This window comes from Hetaerina americana, unplaced genomic scaffold (assembly GCF_022747635.1).
Source record: "Hetaerina americana unplaced genomic scaffold, ioHetAmer1.1.p SCAF_4, whole genome shotgun sequence".
Taxonomy (NCBI): domain Eukaryota; kingdom Metazoa; phylum Arthropoda; class Insecta; order Odonata; family Calopterygidae; genus Hetaerina; species Hetaerina americana.
In genome coordinates this window covers 94,708,984-94,733,516 of record NW_027286985.1, presented here as the reverse complement: position 1 = coordinate 94,733,516, position 24,533 = coordinate 94,708,984, and the positions used below count along the sequence as shown (strand labels likewise).

The following is a 24,533-nucleotide window of genomic DNA, read 5'->3' as shown; positions in this document are numbered from 1 at the left end:
GACCCCTCAGCGCCTTTTGTGAAGAGTAGGCTAACGCCGACGCCGGGTTTCTCTCGTCCCTTCATACTTTCCTCTCCATATCCCTCTAGGCGCAAATGACCTTAGCTATCGGTCACTTTCTCTATATACTACTACTACTTTAATTTAGCAATTTTTACAACACGGATGTGAAATACTCCTTCCAACCTAACTAGTTTTCTTTGTCCTGATGAGACGGTGCCTTTCCAAGATATAAATCCATAGTTACAGATGTCTCATTATTAACGTTATTGATTTTTCCAGGTAATCCAGACATTCTCATATGTGGAAACTGCAGAGAGATGTTCACTGAACTACAGGAATTATTGGACCACAAGAGGACGTACTGCAAGCTCAGGTTCACCTGTAAATGCCACACCCTCAATGGAGTTAAAAGCAGTGAGTATCATCAGCATTAAAACAGATTCAACCTTGATATTAAAAGTCCATGGGGAGCCCGGGATGGAGAGGATGGGTGATTCTTCATCCCTCTTGACTTTCCATGAAGTCCAGGAAATTCCTCATCAATTGAAAAATCTATAGACCTGTGGTCACCCTGCACCTTCCGCGAGGAATCAGCCACGAATAGGTTTTGCATCTGGCACGGCTACATTTAATCGATCGGGGGGATTTTGGGAATTGGAGTACCCTTCCGGTCAATTTATATTTTGGGAGAACTAAAGGTCTTATACTTTGCTATATTTCTATCTAAACACTATACACATTTTGTTACACTAAACTATTCTAAAACCACATATTTTACCGTCTGTCATTTAATTCCAACTGCCTTATCTTATCCACCTTCAAACATGCTTACCCCAATTTCTCTCAACTATAATCCTTTAAAGCATATCATACCCTTTCTAAATCATCTTTATCCATCTTTTTGGTCTCATTTCAATTCCTTTTAACCTTTTCTTCTATTTCATTATTGGCACTGTAACTTTTCATCCATTTTTTCATGTTTTTCCTATTTTTAAAGCCTCTAACATATTCTCCTGTTCTCTTACCTCAACAATCAAGTTTTATGATCTACTTAAACAGTGTATTAATGAAAACTTTCGTTAATTTTTGCTTCGCAACTTTACGAAGTATTCCAATTAACATTCTTATCGTTATACGTGCTCCTTTACGTAATGAAATTCTTTCATTACTCTTACAATTTAGCGCTGATTCTAGTGTCATCCGAACTTCCAAGAAGCAAAAAAAAAGTAACAAAGTCTCAATTGGAGTCAGTCATGTGGAAGCAAACTGAGACACGGTTGGATTTTCAGCAGAAAATGAAAAAATAAATTGAAAAACTTAATGTCACAGCGGCGATGGAAGAAATATTGAAGTAAACGAAGGTAGGAATTTAAGTAGCCACGAGGAAGATGGTGGCCCGAAGCAAGCCTTTAGAAAGAAAACTATGGACCATTGAAAATATAATGGGAAAATATTAGAAGGGAGGAGAAGTACAATAACTCGGGGACTAAGGCACTACAGATATGCTACAGAAGGTTGACAAATGAAATTAGCTGGTATGTGAGAAGAGCTAGAGAAAAATGGATGACGATTCTAATGCGAAGCAATTTAACCTTGCTAAGGGAAAAGTTGAAGCAGCTCACGGAACTGCGAGATACCATTCTAGTGAACGTTGAATGATCACTGCCATTCGCTTTGGCAATGGTGACATTCTTACTGAGCGTAAGGAAAATAGATAAGAAGATTAGTTTGGAGAGCCTTAAGATGGAAAATAAATTCAAGCGAGGATACTGGAAGAAGAGGATAATGTCGACAATAATGATATCGAAAGAGGTGATATCCTTAAATCTTAATTTGATACCAGAGTAAACAGAGTTGAGGAGTGAGCAAGGCCTCAGGGATCGATGACGTCCCCGAAATAATAAAAGAATTAAGATCCCGACACAGTAAAACAATCAAATATGTGATCTTTTATAAAGAGAGGGGAAATACCGATGGTTTTGGAGATGTTATGCGATTGTCCCTGAACCAAAAGAGAAAGGGGCACAAAAATGTGAAACCTTAAGTACAATTACATGATGACACACGTATCGAATAATCTGGATAAAATGATATTCCGAAGAAAGGAGAAGAAAGTGGAAGAGTGTTGTTTTGAGGGTCCATTTGGATTTACATAGAAGAAGTAGAGGAACAAGAGAAGCCATTCTCGCTCTCAGATGCATCTTCGAGAAGAGAATACAAAAGGTTCAATCAACCAACATTGATCGATCGCATTTCCTGATCTAGAGAAAGCTTTCGAGAACATGAACTGAAATATGAGAATGATACATTCCCTAAAAACAATCGGAATGAACTACACTAACGGAAAATTAATGCACGCAGTTGAATTGGTGGAGAAAATCTCCCAAATAATACTAGATTACAAGAGACTGAAACACAGTGGGACAAGTGGAATAGATTAACTGAAGAGGAGGTAGCAGAATCACCAATGATGGCATAAGCAAGAGTGATATACGAGTAAAAAGAATAGGAATTATGAAGAGGACTTTCTATCAGAAGAAGGGACTGCTAAGAGAAAAAAGTATTAGATTGCCAATGCAACAATTTCAGAGTGTAAAAATCATTCGCCTTGACGGGTATTCGAACCCAGATCCCTCAATAATTGGGCGAGTATTTTAGCCAGTTATGCTACCGAGGAGTCCTCTTAAACTCTGAATATTTTTTTTTAATCTTCAGATGAGAATTGTAAGAGGACGCCTCGATAGCTTAACTGGCCAAAGCACTTGACCGGATATCGAGGGGTCTGGGTTCGAATCCTGGTCAATACGAATGATTTTTACACTCTGAAATCTTTGCACTGAAATGGATATTAGCGGATGACTCCGTCAAAAGTTACTGCCACCACATTTCCCGCAGTATCTTGGAAGTTGTCAAAAGTATTGGAATGGACATAATGCAGCGATTCTTCAAGAGTTATGCATACTATTCTATGGATATAAGACCTGAACAATGGGTACAAGAGATTGGCAGATAGGGAGAGTATAGTTCGGAGCGGACAAAACAATCTTCGCATTGATAACCCATGACGAGTACTTCTTTGCCCATTTTCGTCTAAAATAATTCCTAAATAAGTGAAATAATTTACTTGCTCTATTTTGCTCCCTCCAGCTTTAATGTTTTAATTATTGTTCGTAATTCGTGAGAAATTTTATTGCTTTATTTTCGTATGATTGACTCACATTCCACAACTATTACACCGACTGTGTAATAGTTGTGCTGTAATTCCTAGACTAATTGGTTGAATGAGACTTGTTGGTCTGCAAATTCAAATTTTCAGTTACTCATTCTCAGTCTTTCGCAGACCCATCTACATTTTCCTTCGCATATAATCTGATAGGTATTTGTGATCATAAATTGCAAATACCCCTCCCCGGCACTACACGCCTCGGCTTTCCATCCACATTCCGCGCACGTGTAATCGGAGATATGCCCAGGTTTTGAATTAGCCTCCTATCCCTCCAATTCACTCCTATATCCTACAGTACGTTAAGTAATTCTTTCTGGTTAACTCTATCAAACGCCTCCTCGAATACCGCCGTGCAAATAGATTTACTCCGGTTATATTTTAGAATATTTTCTATTAGTAACCACATCCCTGCTATGGCATCACAACTTGATTACTCCCCTTTCCTTTCTAAACCCAATGCAACTCCCCCAAGTGGTCATTTACCTTCAATTCTGTCCTTTTCTTGATGAGCTCAAGTATTTCCCACGTACCTGTTCGTGATATCAAATTTAGAGCCCCTTTGGTCTTCACATAAAGGCTGTTTAACATTTTTTGGGATGGATACTAATACTGATCTAACAAAGTTTCATGATAAAATTTTGCCCTCATAAGTGAGGACATATGTAGATATTCCTCTTTCAAAATTTTCCTCAACGTTCTAGTTGTTCTTTACGTTTGATGTTTCCTACCCTTACATTATTATTCTATTACCTTTAACGACTCTACCATATTGTAATAAAGCATGAATGGGTGACTATCTCATTTATACTCATCGGCATCATATTCTCTTTATAGCCCTAAATTTATTGGCCTAATTCTTTGCCATACTATGTGTTTTTTACATATTACCTATAGCCCCTATAAATCGATCAACACTTTCCCATTCGTATCTTTGATATCACGCTGGAATTTTCCTAACCAGTATTTCTTTTACCTTCCTGTAGGGCGCACCCATTTTACCCTCTCCCTGGAAACTCCCTCAAGAGTTATTAAAATTCACTTTCTTACAGGGGTACAATGAGGAGTGTATTTGATGGTGGAAGGTTAACCTATGTGAACCACAGTATTTGATGAAGCATGCCTTTGAGGTACGGATAGGAAACTTCCTTCAATCGCCATTACTATTAAGTAACATTTCTGTGGAGGTATTTCGTCAAGATCGAATGTGCATTGAATAAATGTATCCACTACCAATTTCAGTGCTTCAGCAAAGATAACGGCTTGCGTATGAAAATAGTCGTATTGCGATTGGTGTTTTCCTTTCACAAAACGATTAAGAGTATATTATTTTCACTATTTAACCTCTCTGCCCCATTTCCTTTATTTCATGGACAGGCGAAGTTTTTTTTTATTTTTAAACTTCTATAAATTCGTATGAATTGTTCGAATCACACAATATATATTTATATAAATATAAACTAATCGTCATACGTGCATTGTGATCAATCCCTATAACTGTTGGATATTCTGTTTTTAATTTGGAATTCCTTCTCATTTACGAAAAAATATAATCCCATGGCCTGTCTGCCATAATATTTTTATCGTAATGATTAGCCACGAACAACATGGACTAAGCCTATCTCTTATTTACATTTAAATTCACCAAATTTCTCTATGGTAAATTGAAAATTGTATGTAATAGATAAATGAAAGATTGAGAAAAAAATGCGTTGAGAATAGATTGATTGAGAAAAGTGTTTCCAGTCAAATCGGTGTTTCAGCTCCTCCGGAAAATGTGTGCGAACTGTTTGGTTCACCCGGGGAGGAAGGGGCGTACCCGCTGCCCTATTCTCCCCCTCTCTCTCTTCACCGCATGGCGCTCACCCCTCCCCCCCCCCAACCCCTCTCTCAATATCCGCAGAAGGATCCGACCACGGTGCGGAGTCCGGCGCCGCGCTGCTGTGCATGCTCTGCAAGGACTCCTTCTCGAGCGCCTGGGACTTAATGGTGCACGTCCAGGCAGCGCACATGCTCAACATCTACGAGCTGGGCGTGCCCAAGAGGCGCTCGGCGTCGTCGGTGGCCGGGTCCCCTGGTGGGGGCGCGGCGGTGGGCGGCGGAGGGGCAAACGGGGGTGGGGGAGGTGGCCCGGAGGCGAGGGGCGGCGGGCCGGACGACGAAGACGAGACAGAGAACGGACTGTGTGGAGGACACGACGATGACCCCAAGGCGGAGGACGTGAGGAGGAGGAACGGCGGGGAGCCCAAGGAGGTAAGGGGGACGTGGGGGCATTCCACGCGATTTATCGATAATTTATATTAATAGGCCATCTGTTATGCTTACTGGTCATGAATTGAGCAAAAGGGATCCTTTATAGCGATCTGGTCTTCAGTTAATTGTCCCAACTTCTCACTGTGGTCTCTCCTAACAATCCCATGCGGCGATTCCTTCTTTTTCAACGTTAAAATTGAATGGTTTTATAATTTCTCAAAGTTTAAGGGTACATTTTGCCATTACCTTCTTCTAAAGAAGGAGACTTGTCGTTGCACTTATTGATTTCTCTCCATTGCCGTTCTTTTCAGTTCATTGTACGTTGCCACTCTCATAGTACTTTTTATATCATTTATAAATTTCTTTCTTGGCCTTCCTCTTCCTTTTTTTCCAATTATTTTTCTCTTCATTATATTTTCCGGGAAGTTGTTATGTTTAAGAACATGTCCAACAAATTTAATTATCCTATTCCTCCATATATTTTACTAGATTCCTTTCCTTTTTGATTTAATTCAATAATTCTATTTTGCTTTCCTTGTCTATCCATCTTGTTCTTGTTATTCTTCTCCAAATCCACATTTCCATTTCTTCCAAACGAGCCTTTTCCATCTTTCCCAAAGTCCAAGTTCCAAATTGACATAATAATGTTCTCCAAATAAGCGTTTTTGCAAAAGATTTTCTAATTTCCAATTTCATGTGTTTGTTCCTAAAAAATTCTTTTTGTTTTTATATGCCTTCTCCGCCAAGGCTATCCTTCTTTTCTCTGCAGAGGTGCATCTGTTGTCTCTTGCAATTACACCCTTAAGTCAGCAAAACTCTTCTCCTTGGTTTATAATTGGTTCCCCTATCGGTAACATTACAGAGGGTTCTGTCCTGTGTCTAGAAACTATCATAGTTTTGGTTTTCCTCACATTCATTTGCAGTTTTCATTTTTCCAAAGCTGTGGGCAGGGTTTTGAGCATTCTGTTCATATATTTGGGTGATTCTGCCACCGGGGTCACAATATCATCTGCAAACCTAATGCAGTGTATCTTTCTCCCATTTATCTTTATACCATCTGTCTTCTCCTACATTGTCCCTATAGCCTCTTCAATATATAAGTTAAATAGAAATGGCCAAAATAGACATTCTTTACTTACTCCTTTACTAATCTTGCTTCGTTCTCACATCCCTTTACTTCTATCAACATCTGTTGGTTCTGGTATAGCTGAGATATAAGATTCCTAACTTAGCAGTCAATTCTTTTTCTCCTCATGCTTTCCAATATAAGTTTGCAATGTACAGTATCGAAGGCTTTTTCAAAATCCATAAAGGTTGGGAAAACTTTCCTGTTCATTTCTAGCCTTCTCTTTAGGGTCAAGTGTACGTTTATGCAATTCATTTTCCAAAACCTGTTTCCAGGCTTTGACGTTTTTCTTTTGTTCGTGACAAACCTCCACGAAACGGTCTGGCTTTTCTTTCTACCCAGTGTTTGATTTCATGATTAAGTCACGCGAAGCGTCCGATGCGCATTCATGGTGAGATCTGAACCAATGCGAAATGACACCTATCCTTATAATTTTTTAAATAATAATAGTTCCCCGCTATTATTTCAATGAGCTCTAGGTTTTTTAATTCAACACATGTTCCTAATATGCTTCCTCGATGTTATATCCGATAGTAGTTTGACTTTCCGGCATGTTACTTGGTATACCGTTCCAATTTCAAATCCTCCGAGCTTTCAAAAGAGTGCGGGTTTCGCTTCACTGAAGTTCATGAATTCACATTTTTGTAAATTCAATTAGACGAGTTACTAATATTGTCGGGGTCACTAAAAAGAGATCCGCAACGGTTCCTTCCGGGAGGAATACGCGCCGTGCGACGTGCAGGGCACACTAAGCGTAATGTCAGCGTTTCCGACTTATTTTTGTAAGAAATCGATTGCTCTTTGCGTATCCGGGCTAGAGTCGAAATTTGAAATTTTGACTCAGATTCTTTGACGGAAATGTCGAGGTGAAAGCCCGAGCGCTTTGGCGGTATTGGTGGTGTTTCAAGTGACGTTGGTCTGCTGCAACTACACTTCCTTTTTAACTAATGTGCTACGTCTTATTAGAGGCATGCATCGTAAGTACGAGTATGTCAGGTATTCTGTCTCTCCTGATTCGGAAATGCTATTAAAAGTTTATAAAGAGAGTCACCTCTTCTGAATTGAAAGAATGAAATTACTTTTTTGAGTCATTGATTTGCTGAATTTGTTAAACAAACCACTTTAGTTCCTATGAAGTTGAGTCGAAATCCCTTGCAGAAGTATTGACATTGTGTTGTAACGTACTGAAATTTTTCGTATCAAGTTTAAATTTTCTCCCATTTTACTTACTCGAACTGTAATATACAAGGTTTGATTAAACAGTATCGGTAAAAATTTTACCTGACGTGTACGTGAGGAGCTGATTTCAGATCGTCGTTTGTGTGTGCGCGTGATCGCGCACACACAAACTAAGTGTACGCGTGATCGCAGATCGTATTGGCCTTCATAAAATGACAATGCACACACCATTATCACTTAAAATTTGGCAATGCGAAAGATCTGCGCTTAACTCGTCCCGAAGGCCTAGACAGACGATCAAGAGCGGAGTCGAGTGTCTGCTTGTGAAGACCTTCTGCAAATGCATCGCGACGATTTTTCCACCCACCTTACAGTCACACTGCACTGTACTGCACTTGGCACCGGCAGACTATTTCCTATTCCCAAAAGTTAAATCCCAACTTCCACAAAGGAAACCGCCATGGGACCTTAAGTGGCGTGAAAGAAACTTGCACGCGTACCCTTAAGGACCTTCCGGAATCCAACTAACCGGGAGCCTTCGAGTCGTGGAAAAGCCACTGGCAAAAGTGTGTCCACGCTCTAGGGATATACTTTGAAGGATTTTGAGGTATTTAACATATATCTGAAATAAATCAATTGTTTCGAAAATTCTCCCGATACGTTTTATGCAAGCTATGTATGTGTGTCTCAACTTTTACTGAATTGTATTTGAGAGTTTGATACTTCAAGACAACATGAACCATTTTGGCTAGATTTCGTAGCAGGAAGAATGTAGATTTCTCAAAATTTTTCGACCGTGGTTGCTGCTTTAAAGACCGTACGTATTCTCAAACCTTTCAAAACAAGCAAGCCATAGGATTTCGAAGGAGTTCCTTCAACCCTCTTGAAGGTTTTGGATACGTAGCTTTCAGTTTATCTGGCGAAGTGGGTCACCTATCTGAAAATATGGCAATAAGTTGGCGAGATAATGTTTTAGCAAAGCATTTTGACCGAAAATATCCTTTGCTAGTAGGAGGAAGAATTTTGCTTGAGCTCCATCGTCACTCTCAAAAGGCAAGACTCCGCCTTGGCAGTCATAACCGTCTGAATCCATTGATTTCATCTCCTCGACGTTGCTCTGCGATGTTAAGGGCACTCTCTTGCCCTTGCTAGATGTAAGGGCACGAGGTCATCCTGTCTTCTTCCCCAGAAATTTTCCTTCCATTATGATAGTAAGGAAGTGTTATGTCTCATTTAGTGACCAATACTTTTAATTTTTCTCGAGTTTATTGCTTAGAGAACTATTTTTCTTTCATTGCTTTTTTTTCAACCTTATTATTTAGTTATTCTCTGCTTATTAATTATACACCAGAAACACATTTCATCCTTAAGTAGAGTTATCTACTTTTTTCTTGTTTAACTAAGGTCTATGCTTGAATACTATGTCTGAATACGCTTCTCGTGAAGCCTCTGACTAATATTTTTCTTGTCCCAATCGAGAGATTGACTTTAAGGTTGCTCTTCCTGCAATATGCTTGTTTTGCCAGGGTTATTCCATGCCCGTGAAAGTTTAATATTATCAAGGGCAATTTGAATGCTCAGGTGGCAGAGTCCTCTAACTTTCTCTATGGTTGAATTTTCCAGTTTAATATTTACTTCAATATCGCTCTTACGCTTTTCATATCCTTACCACAATCAATTTGTTCTTCTTGACATTGATGCTTAAATTAAATTTCTTTTTTGTTTTCTTCCGAGAATCGCCCAAATGCGGTTCATGTTCTTCCTTTATTCCCCAATAACAACCATGACACCTGCGAACCAGTTACTTACTGTACATCCTTATTCACAGGACTGTTTATCCTTCACGTACGTTTGATTTCTAGTTCTTTCTATCACTTCTTCTATGAACAGGTTGAAGTTATCAGAGGGCAGCCTCGTATTACTCCTTTTTCTTTATTTTTCTCTTTAGTTCATTCCCGTTAATAGTATTTGCTTCAGTGGCTTGAAACTTATGGGAATTGAGAATATTCTCTACAAATAATTTGTACTTTCTCCATAACTTGAAAGAGTATTTTGATCGAGTGATTGTTTTAAGTCAACAATCGTAATAAAATAACAGAGACGAAAAACTCTTGCTATTTTGCACTTCATAAAGATTTATTTTCGACTAGTTTCGATGCAATAACGCTTCCAAGTGAAACTTGAAAATGATGTAGTACATAGAAACCAGTCGAAAATACATATTTATTAAGTGAAAAATCGCAAGAGTTTTTCGTCTCCGTTAACAGCTCCACCGAAACACGCCTGAATCTGTGATTTATGTACGCATGGCATAGGTCTTCGCTTCACCTCCAATCTTCCTTTCAAGACATGTATCAATATTTTTATTGCTCCTCCTTGTTCCTCTACTCTTCCTAAACCCAAACTGATCTTCTTTGATGTATTGGTTAGCTTTGGCCTTAATTAGTTTATTATGATATTCATCAAAACTCTTTATGCTTGGGATAGAATGGAGTTAGTTATGTATTTGATATAGCCGCTTCCATTTACTTTCTTGGGGATGATTATGATATTGCTTTTAAAGAAATATGATGAAAATGTTCCGTTCGTGTATTATTCATAGATTATTTTTGTAAGGCTTATCAAATGCTTGGTTTCCAAGGCATTTGTTATAACCCTATCGTTATTTTATCAATCCTTAGCTTCCATTTTTGTAATTAAGACTTTTCAGTGCCGCGTTCGCCTCCAGTCTATTAATTTGGAGTACTGGATAAATATTCCTCAATAGTTTCTCTACTCTCCGTCGGATCTTCCGACAATATTGAAGGGTGTAAATTTTAATTTCAGCACCTAGGTATCAATCTTCGACATATTCTTTCCGTCTCAAGCTTACGTCTTTGTTTAAAAAGTATATGACCAGCTTACGATTTCTTAAAACTTTGCATTTTGTTTTCGATATGTGCTGAAGCATCTTGAAGGTGAAATAAACACATGGACTACGACCTTGACGTGGTGGAATTATTTGCACGTTTCGTTCACCATGAGAGCTGTAATGACTGGGGCAATGATTTAAATTCCTTGTAGGGCCACTCATTCAATATAGGCAGATGTGTAGAAGCAAGACAGACAGAAGACTTAATGTGTAGCCTTAGTGAAGGGGTCATTTCCGTATGGTGATACGTAAAAAATACCATTGAGGAAGGCAGCGGAAAACCACCTTCATTATCTTTCCCCTTGATAAATATGAATGGAAACGAAGAGATAATGAATCCTTGCACCAATGAGACTCGGCTTGCTATGGTCCCCGGAAACGGAGAAATCAAAGTCTCCGCGGTCGATATCACACGAAATCCATGGACAAGCTAGCTGAAATCAGAGGAAAATAAGACCCAGGAAAGAATCGCAACGGCTAGGAAAGAGATATGTGTTGTTCGGTCGATAATGAGGATAGGGAAGCTTTAGAACATAAGAAGAATAATGGAGAAGGTTTGTTTAGAGTTGTTAAATTGTGTGAGAATAGATGAAGAGACGGCAGGGATGACTGAATTGATAGTTACAGGGTAATGAACAGTGGGAGAGTTTAAACTACATGGTTTATATTAAAATATGTAATATTATATTATTTGTTATGGTCAATAGTCAAGTAAGTCCCTTGGTAAATATTAAATAACCTGTAGGCATTTAGCAACGTAGCATAGGTCTTGTATTCTCGTTGATAAGTAACTAGTATTTAATCTCTAATGTGGAAACGTCTTAACGCCGAAACGTCCAATATTTATTAAATATGAATCTAAAGGAATTTTTTCAATTATTCGAAAAGTTGGATACATTTATTAAATTTTACAGAGCGAGTAACCGGGCCATGAAAGTTTAAATATTGTCACTGAAATCTTTTTTTAAACAGCATATCATTTTTCCTTCAATTTTTCAGTTTTCACAGTGGAAAATTATTGTAAATGTATATTTCGATTTGAAGTAATCGCATCGGACTAAAATAAAGATATCAGCATAAATTATGGACTTCAATGTATTTTTTCCTCTTTATAACCATAAAGTCAACAAAACCTTTATGAGGAAAATTTCCTAATTTTTACAGAGGTTGGTTGTCAATCTCCAGTTATTTCTTTCGCGAAATTGTAGAGTGTTACAATCCACCTGGTCTCAATACAATAATGCTTGCTCTCTTTTCCGATTAGACATCTTTGAAAGTATTTTTAATTTTTTATGGTATTATAAAATATAGAAAATTAATGCGGGTGAATGAAAAGTTGGCGTATTGCAATCATTTTATTTAATCTGGCAAATGACCAAATCAAAAACCTCCTAAAAACAATAAAATACAGCATTTCCAAATTTATTTATCCGGGAGAAAAATTCTCTCCGCTTAAACAAAATTAAGCCCGCGAATACCATAGAAGGCACAGAGCTACTTCCATTCTACACGTTGAACTTTGGTATTTACAGAGTCGTGTTTCATTTGTTAGTTGTCCTCTTTCTGCAGATTAGCGCCCGAGATCCGCCGAGGACAATTTCCATCCGCCTCGAGAAATCCCGCCACAAAGGAGTCCCGCTGCTTGCAAGAATATCAGTTTTTGAAATGCGTCCCAATTACCTTCAGAAACCGTCGCGAGGAAGGAGCTCTGAAAAAGTAATCAGCGTTTGCACTCGGAACAATTTAGCGGTCTAATTGCACCGTCGTCGCATTCTCGCCGCCAATGCGTGAAAGCTTAGATGATGCAGTCTTATAGCGCCCCTCTCGGAGTCTTTCCAAGGCGCGCAATGATTTCCGAAGCTAATAAATTTGGGAAGGAAGAGCCGTCTGTAATGCGGACGCCGGGAGAATAATGATTGATGAGGGAAAAACCGAGCTGGAAAGAAGAGTAGAGTGGAGGTGGTAGGGGAGATGGGGAAGGGGGCTACGACGCGGTCGGTCGGTCGGGAGGGCAGCCGTGGGGGAAAGAGGCAAATCGGAAGTGGGGAGGAAAACGCAAAGAAGAAAAATAAAGTGAAGGAGGGTAGTGGCGGTCTCATCTTCCCGGCAAGAGAGCAGCAGGGTATAAGGCGCCTTCCCGGCAGATGATCGGCGAAATATTTGAAGGAATGAATGTACCGGAAAATATTTTCTTCGGAAAATGCGTCCGGCCCGAGCATAAGATTAGAATGAGAGGAAAATTTGGTGAAGGACATCTCTCCAGTGAAAAACGGATATATAACTAGGGAATGTGTATTCAATCATGGTTGAGCGTTTTAATTCTCATTGTATCAAGAAAGTTTCGCCGCATCAAATCGTGGGAACATCTTGGGAGTGGACCGCGTGGAGAAATGGACGGAGCGAGTCCCAAACGTGGGGTTCTCACAGTGAAGCTTCATTTCTAATTTGAAGTCGGGGTGACTTGCCCTGATGTTCCCGAATACGTAGTTCACCCAACGGTATAGGCTAACAATCTAGGTACTTAGTATTCGCAGAAAGAAGCGACATTTGAATACCCCAAAATTACCCGAATAACATAATTTATGATAGATATGAATCGCGCAGGCGATACCAAGCGAAATTATATAACTTAAGAAGGAATTGAAAAATGAAATAACGGATTTACTTAATGAGAAGTGTATACATACACATACATACTCGTGTATGGATACCACAAACACAGTAATCAACCCGAAGGTCGGTTTAGTAGGAGATGTTAGAGTTCACTCAGTACTAAGCCCTATACGGCGTGTGAAAATTCACACATCAGGGTAGGGGGGCCAGTTCCTTTCCCTGTGCCGGTTATGGTTTCCCAGGAAGACCTGGTACCCGAAAAATCACTTTAACTTGGGTGGAGCTGCAGGTGCCCAGAGTGCCTTGCCCGGGAATCGAACCTGGGACTCTCCCTCCGATCAGCAGTCCAACGCTCTACCCACCGGACTACCGCGACTCACGTGTATACATATAACATAATCTACTATTCCAGATTAATTATTATATAACAATCATTTTTATCGATATAAGTTTCTTCCTGAATTGTAATACCATGTATTATAATAAAATTCCATTTATGCGTATATATTTAAATTAAAATATAACACCGCTCAGGTATATAAGTAAATTATATTAAGGTAATTTAGCTTTAATGCCAAATGCTTGGGTAAAGGTGGAAATCTTTGCAAGCAAGTGAGCGCATAGAGTATATTATGGCGTAAAAATGCCCTTGCCGTCGAAATTAAAAGCACCACCATGTCTGGGACTTGCATGCCATCGATTAACCCATTCGGGTGCCAGGGCAAATGAATCGTCCCCGGGATCCGGGGTCACCACACACCACTTTCAAAGCGTGCGAACACTCCTTTCGGTGTGGACGCACGCCCGGGCTACACGTTGTCCCGTTGGGACCCCAATAAATTGGAGGTAATTATGTTTCCGTAAACTTTTTTATAGCTCATTAACTCACTCGAAAACCGCGGAGCCAACTGGTTTGTACGAACTCAGTATTCCGCGTAGGTGGACTGTGTGAAGCCGGGTTTAGTTTAGCGGCGGCGGAGGAGAGACAGTTCAAGGGTCGTCGTCACGGACGGAGTGTAATAACTCTGCACACAACTCGACGAAATGTGGTCAAAGAGGGGACCAAAGGGCTCGACCTCTTCCTCATATTCCCCGCGAGGATGAGCGTTTTAGTGGGACGGGGGTTGACCAAGACAGTGGCGGTGTTGAGCCGGCGGAGGAGGGAGAATTTCCTTTCCCGCGAGCGAGGGGGGATCGGGGGCGGGTGACGATGATGATGATGATGGCGCTGAAGAGTAAGGGGGGGAGGGGCGGCAGCAGGGTGCACGTGGGGGAAGGGAGATTTCCCGTGCCTTCTCCCTCCCAAGTGGGTGGACGTGAGCCGCCTTTAGCCATGTGTGCCGAGAGGGCGGAGGGGGAAGATGGGTTCGGCCTAACAAGCTCATTATTTCCGGAACTCTCTCTCGCACCCACTTCGCCAATCTCCCCCTACCCTACGCCCCTCCCTCTCCCCCATTCCCACCACACCCTGGGGTATCCGAGGGGAACCCGTGAGGGCCCCCGGTGTGGCGGGAAGAAGTTCTGCCCGTGGAAGCGAGGCGATCGCTCTATGGGCTGATTTGTAGAAAGTCTTTTTTTCACGAGGATGTATTTTATCCGCGCACGTCTCTCCCTCCTTACCTCCCTCCTACCTCCCCCCCCCCATCTTCCGCCGTAGTAGATGCCCATCGGTGGTGCAGTCTAAATCAGCATGATCCGGTGCTCGTTCTTCAGGAGGAGGTCGTCGGGACTTGGTCCCCGAAAAAAACTACTTTCCCCTGTGATATCATTAGTTATAATGAGAATCGGTCGATACTTTTCTCATATCTGAATATTTTCTTGTGTAAAGCTTACATTTTCCTGACATTCTTTGAATTACACCGCGTGTCTCGGTCGCAATTCAATGGTTTCCGCTAAAAGGAAAATGCTATTTCAGGTACCAAACCCCAATTGATATAGGTATTATTTTTATCTAATTGTTGCTGAGAATATCAATTTGAACTCATCTTCTCAATGCTGTAATTCTACTTTTCATTAATGGTCACACATTGAATAGTTAGGTTTAATAGGGAGCTGAAGATGAAATAGAAAAAAACGCTTAATGTATTAGGTTTTTTTTATAATATTATATAATATCCGCCAAATAATCATCGGTTTTCTCGTCATAAACTTGTCAATATTAATTATTTGTGAAAACAGGTGTAAAAAGTTGCTTTTTGAAGCTACTGGCAAGTATATTAATGACAAATGCTACTAATGTGCAACTGGTAACCTGGTTTATAAAAATAAATTTTAACTATCATTAATCTTAATTCATATCGTAAATTATTTCCATTTGCCGCCAATTATTTTCTTTATTCACATTCCTGTGCAAAATAATATTTAATTAATGAAAAATACAAGGATGATTGATTTAAATTTGATTAAGAAGCAATGAGAAAGATTAAATTTACAGGCACACAGAAATAATTAGTGATGGGTATACGTGTTATGCCTGCCCTGAAAATGCCTCATTATTTTTTCATACCAGATTATGAAATTGCATTTTGCCGTGAAATCAGTGCTCAATTTAATGATGGAATTAATGCACTAATAAACAGCTGGTGAAAGTTACTGAAAATGGAAATAAAAAATCTTAAGGCAATAGAAACGTGGACTTGGAGGAAACTGACGAAAAGAAGCTGGATAGAAAGAAAAACTAATAAAAAATTGTTAGCAGGAGGTAAAGAAAAGAGATCGCTCTTAAAAACAATAGGGTGAAGGAGAGTAAAATGAATCGGACATTAACTAAGGCATAACCATTTCCTTAAGAATATATTTGACAAAAAAGTTGTAGGGAGGAAACCAAGAGGACATCCCAGAGTAGCTTTCATCAAGGACATTGAGAATGAGATGGATTTCAGATAATGTGCTATCTTGAAGGCAGTAGCAGTGAATGAAGAGGCGTGGCTATTGCGATAAGGCACTGCCTTTGGTGTTTGATGATGACGGTGAAAGTTAGGCGATACACTTTTCACCATTTTATGTTACGCAAAGGTACATCGATGCTTCAAGGTATTGGAAGAAAGGATAAGTTTGCTACGATTTCCTAAAGTTCTAACAAGGATACGAACCCTTTTGGAGAATAGGGATCAGCACAGCCTCATGATAAACTACGAAAATCGCAAATGGAGGAAACTTGCAAAACAAAGAGGGAAATAATTTAGACACATCCTGAGGCTTGATGATTCACTGAAACCCAAAAGTGCAAGAAGCATGAGAAGAAGAATTACATTAAATGAATGAAAAACGAGAAGCATACGCAGATGTCAACCAAAGGAGCATTTCATGATGAAGATATTGATAGGAGAGATTGGTGAACTTCTACGAGCCCAATCTTCGAATTCATCGTCCGATATGATGGTTTAGGTATAAAAGGAAACTTGTAAGACGGAGTTGGAAAATTTATAATTGAAATTTACAATTCCTCGTTTTCCAAATATGTTCCGTCGAATGCGGAGTTGCCGCGAGAGTCAGTCGCGGAAGGACGCCTCGCAGTGACGGCGAAAAGACATCACGGGGCAAAGGCGATATGGACAATGCCCGGAAAAGTGAAAAATGGGCTTTTGGTCTCCACTTGACGGCATTTCATTTTTTTATGTTATTTTGTACTCGTGACTTTGGAATATTTGGATTATTTTGAGACCGAACGGAGAAAATTCAACGATCATCCATATTTGTGGAAAGAAACTCCTCTCCGAGCGCCTCCGTTTGCGGAAAGAGAAAACCAGTTCGACTTTAATGGAGGAAAATATAAATCTAATATACTTTTAACGCCGGAAATTAACATCGGAAAATAAATACTTAGTTATTCCACATATATTTTATAAAACACGATCTAAGTTTCGATTAACAAAGTCATCATCAGGTGGTAGGTCGAAACCTAGGTCGTGTTCTATAAAATATATATTGAATACCTAAGTATTTCTTTTCCAATGTAAATCGCTTCCACAAAGTGACACCTCAAACCATTCTAGCCGGAAATTAATTTAAATCAAAAACCCAACTTCTACAGTTTTAAACTATCTGGATGAAATAGTAAAAATGGACTAGAGGTGATGAATTTAAATAACATTGACTCACAATTGATAAACTCCCGCAAAATACGCTATCACAGCTAATACAAGATGTACTACTCTTCAATTAAAGGGCGCTTTATCATTTATCTCTTTCAAAATTTTTGTTATTACTGACTAGTTTACCGATCAGGGTAGGTTTTCGATGGATCAAGGGACAATCTCACCACAACAATTCTGAGCTCTGAGTGTCATATCTCACGTTACACTGCACCATTCTCCAACTCATCATGGTTTCCTCTCCCTTCAAACCATCCATCAACAATATTTCTAATCTTTTTCTCTCTTTATCTTGCTTAACCAACATTTTCCATCACAGTACTTAACATTCCATTGCCTCTCATAATGCCCGGTCCACTTTCCCTGTCTTCTCTGTATCTCTCATTCGCTCCAATTCCAAACCTTTCTTCGCTTGTTTTCCTTTCCGTTCTCCTCCACAATCACACTCAACAACCTCCACACAACGCTTATCATCTTACCTCAACGACCAAAGTCTCCCAGATTCGTAAAACTTAAACATTTTTTAAATGATCCACTAATTTCGTCATATCTATTCCTACTAATACCCCTAGAATTAAGCTCTCTACCCTTTGAAGGTCAAAGCTTATTAAACTGGCAAATTTCTTGCTATGTAGTTTGCTCGTATTTGTCTAAATCAACTGCCACTTTTCTTTTATGAATTTCCCTGCCCTCATCTTTGCCTAAAGCACCATCTAGAACTAATCTGCCAGCTCTGGATCTTGCCCTACGACATTAAATCTTCACCTTATCCTACCTTTTCCTTGAGATCTCATCCCCCTCCGTTTTCCTTGGCATCTATTCTCATACCATGCTTGCCACACCTATCGCACCTCGCCCCTCGCATTTACTTGCATTCAAAAAGGTCGGCGTCCGAGCACAACCCGCTTGGAGGATCGTACCACGGAGGCGTGCATTCGTGTCAACGACTGGGGGCGCTGCAGACGAATGAGAGAGCGTCGTAGAGTCGATGGAAGGGGAGTGATGAGGGGGTTGGCCTCACGGCACTCCAGTGTCGGAGGGCTCGCGCCCCAGGGCGGGGGAGGCGGAGGGGCGGCGGGGGGGGGGAGAGTGTTTGCCGTCATCGTGTCTCTCTCCGGGCGCGTTATGGCTTGTACCGAGTGCTCACCACCGCATCGGTGGCGCTCGAGTGCAGGGAGTCCTCACGGGGTTTAAAGCAAGCTCGACCCCCCGGGGAGACGAAGAGAGAGAGAGAGAGAGAAGAGGGTGGAGGAGAGTCACCTCTTGAAGCTCGCGCGCTGTGCCTTCGAGAAGCACCTCCGACGCCCCTTCCCTCCCTCCGCCCCCGAAACCAACCGCCCCCTCCTCCCCCGCACTGCGGAATGGTTGGAGAGATGTGGTGCAGGGCGCATAGCCCCCGGCACGCCGCCGCAGAGACACGAGTGCAGAGCCTCTCCCCAGACCAAAGTTTAGAGGGGAAGGGGGGGGGGTCGACATGGAGGAGGACGTGGGCGTGGTTCGCGTTGGTTCCGTGAGGGCGGGGACCCGGGAACGGCAAACAACGGGACGAAAGCATTCGGACGGAGTGGAAGAGCATCACGCAGCCTTGATTCTTCTTTTTTTTAAAGTTAAAGCAAATAGTCTATGGAGGGAGAGGGGACTCTCTCGCCGATAAACGTCACGTTGAAGGCTGCGACGGCCCGATGTTTAACCCCCTGAAAACCTAGACGGCTATAAGATAATAGAACTTTCACATCGAAAAATGATTAAAGCAATGATGGATTAGCACTCCTAAGTGTTTTCTTTTAATTAAAATGTCCCTACGGGCTCTTGGCGCGGCACTTCATTCGGTAACGGTGACCATGATCTCGTTCTAAGCCTTGTGTTGAAGTCTAAAAATAACCGTTTCGAAGAATTGTAACCAATATTTAGAGCATAACAAAGGAGTATAATTAGAACTAAGTTCAACTAGTAAGAGAGATTTATTATATATATATAGTTTAATTATTATTTTATAAATGCTAGGGTGATTTGTTCATTTTCCGAGTAAATATTATGTCATTTAGTCCTAATTAGTCCGATTTAGTGACAATTGTTGATTAAGGTTTACTTATTACGATTTTATTAGTGCTTGAATAGATGTAATATACAAACGATGTTCTCCTCTATATCGTCTATCTGTTCCGGCATAAATTTTTCAGTGTTGTGCCAACGATAAAATCCAAAGAAAATGCTGGACGATGGCTCTAACTAAAAGGTGAAACGGGTGCTCGGCAGTGAACCTTGGGCCCTTCTTCGCCGCCATCTAATTAAGTTAATGGCAAAAATAATGCGAGAGCAATTTACACAGGATGTGCCGGAAGTAGCCTTCGAGACTTTAGTTAGTACGAAATCTGAACTTCGAGTTCTCTAAATATCGCTCCACCCTCCCAAATTGCAAAAAGAATGTAACTTCAACTCTTTTTAAAACATAAAATAATATGAGACTGACCCAATTAATCTCCATATTCTCCATAAAAATAATTATAAATCAATTTTATTCTTGTAGGATTATCTACAAGTCATTATTACAACCAAGTATTCTTTAGGCATTCATCATTCTGTAATGATAAAAATAATTCCAGCATTCTTGAGAATAATCTGAGTAGAATGTAGAAATTATTTAGATTGCGAATACGGAGATTTCAACAGCTGTCTAAAAACAGTTAATAAGCTAGTGATTCAATTCGATCAAAGAATTTGAGTAATGGTACATTTTTGAGAAATAAAAGTGCGGATGGGTATTTAAAACATCGAGTCGTGATATTTATAATTAATTAAGGAAAGTAATTAATCAGGAATATATTTAAGTAGCTTCATAATCTCAGAAATAATCACCCTCACATGATGGAAAGCTTGAAATAGACCCATAAACTTCGTTCCTCAAGCAACGATCGTATCTATTAACTACAGATGCTTCAACGACCCTCTTCTGCCTTATCATACGTAGTTATAAGGGAGCTCTTATCTTTGTCTGCAATAAATTCGCTCATCTCCATCGCCGAAGTAAAACGAAATCTTTTTGCACTCCAACAAAGTGGGGAATTAAATAATAAGTATCCCCGCGTCAATCGAAGTTTTAATTTGCCTTTGAGCATTGCGGGACGTCACAAGTAGAAGTGGTCTATTCACACGGCGACCAATGAATCCCGCCTAATCAGTTGGCTCATAGTCTTCGGAAATATCTCCGGAATTAATGCAACTGATCATTACGTGAGATCGTAATGGGACGCATATCTGACCCACATGGAATTAATGAACAAATGTTCGCAATTAAGTTACGTCTAATTAGAAGCGACGCAATTTGACAGCTGAGGACGCGTCAATTAGAAGTTACCCCGACGTGAAGGAAACTGATGCACAAGGGAAGAGATGCGCGGCTGAGGATAAGGCTCTAGAAGAGAGGGAGAAGGTGGGGTAAGGTGAAGGGCGGGAGTTGTGTCGAAGGCGGGGCTTATTGCGGGGGGGGGGGAATGACAACCCGCCCTTATGAAATGTCGAGTGGAGGAGGAGGGAGGACAGGGTGTCCGCCTCTTCTCGACGGACACTCCAAGGACCGTTCTCGGGGACCCCTCCCCCCCGGGGGAGGCGGGGACGGTCTGGAAACAGGGGTCGGCCGGCACCTCTCTCACAGCCTCCTCATTTCGGTGCCCCCGCATGGAGGGCCCCGACCAATCCCCGACGACGACGCCCACCGGCGGAGACGATGACGGTAGTTCCCACTGTGTCGAAGCAGGTCGTGTGTGTGTGTGTGTGTGCGCTCGTTAATGGAGTCACGAACTCTGTTTGCGAAATCCGAGGTCCGTCCACTTGAGGAGGCTCTTCGAAGCAGTCTTCGACGGGGTGAGGAGAGGAACAAGGGCCGCTGAGTGGTTGCAGAGTTAGGTTGATGGTACTGGAGGGAAAGCGACGAAAAGTCCCGAAAAACGAAAACTTACTCGCAAATCCTCAGTGTGACGGCTGTGACTTGCATTCCTTGGGCGTCCGTTCGCTTGGCCCCGAGGGTGTCCGAGGAGTCAGACCGTCGACTCCGAGCGAGAATAACTTCGACTGTGAGCCACTTTGATATATAGGTATGCCTTACGCGCAGAACAAAGGGGAATAAATACGTAATGCGGTCTTGCGACGAGGCCGCTTCTGCTGACTGGTCAGCGAATATCGGAGAAACGTGGCGAATAACTCATTCCAACTAGGAGCTTAAAGAAAGAGTTAGAAATTTATCTATGCGAAAATATTAATATTATATGTTACGAGTTTCACATATATTGATTTTGATTTCCTATAAATTAGGTATTGTGCTAAAAATAAAGTCGTACGTAAATAAAAGGCTTGTATAAAAAGTATCGGCAACAATTATTTCCTGGCGCGTGCGTGAAATTCTGAATTCAGACCGTCTGTTAAGTGTTCACATGATCTCAGATCGTATTGGTGTTGATATGATGACAGTGCACACCATTATTACTGAATATTTGGCGATGCGAAAGAACTACACTAAACTCGTCCCGAAGATCTTGACAGACGACCAAAGAGTAGAGTCGAGTGTCTGCTTACGAAGACCTGTAAAGGCGTCGCGACGATTCCCCAATCCCCTTACAGTTCCGACTTGGCATCAGCAGGCTATCTTCTATTCGCAAAAGTGAAATCCTCCCCCCCCCCTCAAAGGACTCCACCATGGCTGACCCTAAGTGCCGCCAAAGAAGCTTTCACGCGTATCCTTAAGGACATTTGGAATCCACCCACCAGGGAGGCTTCAAATCGTGGGAAAGCCGCTGGCAAAAGTGTGTCCCCGCTTAAGGGATATACTTTGAATAATTTTGAGGAATTTAGCATATACCTGAAATAAATCTATTTTTACCAAAGTTTTACCTATTCTTTTCAAACAAACCTTGTACGTTTACAAGATAGCATTGCTGTTAACGAGTAATAATAAAACAACTTGTTAGCAACCATTATTTCTCTCCATCGCCGTGAATACCAAGTTTAGGAAGTAATATCTTTATGTTTTAATATTTTTGACCAAAGCTTTCAATTGTAATATGTTGCATAGGGCGACTGTATGTGGATGTTCAGCTAATTTTCAAATAGGTCTTGGTATACTTATATTCCTTCCTCTCCACGTTTCTGATACATTTCCGTAATAAGAATTACCTTACCAGGATGAGCCCTGTATTTTGAAATGTATCGGATTAGCCCACTTCTCTATATTACCATTCATTAGCTCCATTTGCTATTTGAAGAGAGTGTATTTATCATTCCCTCTGCTAATTAGTGCATCATACGACCTCTAGCCTTTTTCTGTTTGGGGCCGAAGCGCCCTCACCTGTAGCGATAGCTCTATTTCTGCATCCATGCGAAAATGTACTTCTACATAATAGTTCTGTAGATATATATCCAGAATGACGCGGTTGGACTTGAAATATTGCAACATAAAAATGATTTATTCACATAATATGAAAAAAATGTTAAGTTTGATATTAAGTTTTCAGTTTCAGTTACATTACATTACGTAATTTTCTCTTGCAGAAAAGGCAAATAGTTGGCTTTGGGTTGTTTGTTTATTTAAATGAAAAATCATTTTTTTCTTTGCTTAGGAGTTGTAGAGGAAAGACCTATCATTGATTTCATTGAAGTTTTAAATATTTAATTAAAAATCAATTTCTTGTACTTAATATTCTCTAAAACTAATGTGCGAGTATCTTGTTTCATAATAATTACTGCCATCTAAAAGCTATCCTCCAGTTTATAACTTATTCTTGCTCTTTTCATTATTTATCCACCTCTTCCGTCTTTGAAAACTTTCTTTTCATTACGATCGTTCATAAGCACACAGAAACAGCTAAATGTCATCTTGACTCCCTTTTTTTCCCTTATCTCACCCGTTTTCATCTATTTCTATGATAGATAAAACAAAACAACGAGATTAGAGAGATAGTGTCGAATCTCTATTGGCGTGCACGGCACACTTTGAGTGCATAAAAAAAGCTCGTAACGGTGTTTCCAAGCTAAGAAATCTCCAGTCGTGTTTGACGCTGATGTTAAAACATTAATTCTCACCCGCGTTGTGCTCCCCATACCATTACCCATATTCTCGTCTTCCTAATGACTTAATCTCTCTGCGTTAATTTGCTTCTCCATGTTCCCCTTCCATTACTTTTTAATGGTCGCGTTAATACCAAGAGATTACTATTCATTTCTAAAACTTGGGTGTCTTGCTGCTATTCCTCCGAAGGTAAACACGGACAGATGTTTGAGCAAGCTCGAAGCACGCTTTGAATGAATTCCTGCGGCTTTCATTTGAGTTTCTTGACGCTCGGGTGAAATATTCAGTCAGAAAACCAGGCCCGAGGCATGAGGTGCAATTCACCGGAGTCTTGTGGGCTGGCTTGCCCTCCAGGGGCTGTTCGACGCCCAGTCGACGCACACCCCATCCCTCCCCCCACCCCCCGTCCGCCCTTATTCCCTTCACTCACTCACTCTCGTCTTCACCGATGGGAATGCAAAGCGGAAGTTTCCCCTCCTCACCCTTTTGATTTACAGCATCGAGTGCAGTTAAGAATTCGAGCATTCCCTGCTTACCATCAAATAAGATATTCGATGTTTTCTTTTCAGTTTCTTACAATTAGAGCCTAAAACCGGTGAAAGTATATATCGATTCGACCCGAAGAGTTAAGTTTTCATTTTAAAAAAATATGATTTATTGAAATGGCGTCATATTTTCCAAATCGAAAATGTTTCTCATTGAAACATCACTCTGTAGATTGAAAATAGAAGTTACTTTCCATAGCATTACAAAGTTTAACTACCTGGAACTATTAGGTAACGCTCATAATTGTCGTTCAATGCTAACAATGCGATTCAAAATGCCATTCCTTCCGACTAAGTCTACTTCTTACGTCCACTTCGAATGATTAATTATTATTTGTGCGAATGAACCATCTCATTCGCACAAACCGTCTTAAGAAGCATTCCAATGGCCTTGTGAAGCCAATTATTGGCTGTCACTCGCGCTCCCACGGGATGTTATAATAATTTCCAAGTAATTCACATTAAAATATTACTTTAATACATGGTTTGTATAAAAGGTATCGGGAAAATTTGGTAAAAATAGATTTA

At 40.6% G+C, this 24,533-nt stretch overlaps 1 protein-coding gene across 1 annotated transcript in view; it reads left to right on the top strand.

Moving 5' to 3' along the window:
• The window catches only part of LOC139692514 (zinc finger protein 296-like), a 146,172-nt gene that overhangs the window by 117,675 nt on the left and 3,964 nt on the right, over window positions 1-24,533 (top strand). Inside the window, exons 4-5 of the mRNA XM_071590734.1 lie at window positions 283-417; window positions 5,130-5,479. Coding sequence (XP_071446835.1) covers window positions 283-417; window positions 5,130-5,479 — 485 coding nt within the window. The remainder of the gene's footprint in view (window positions 1-282; window positions 418-5,129; window positions 5,480-24,533) is intronic.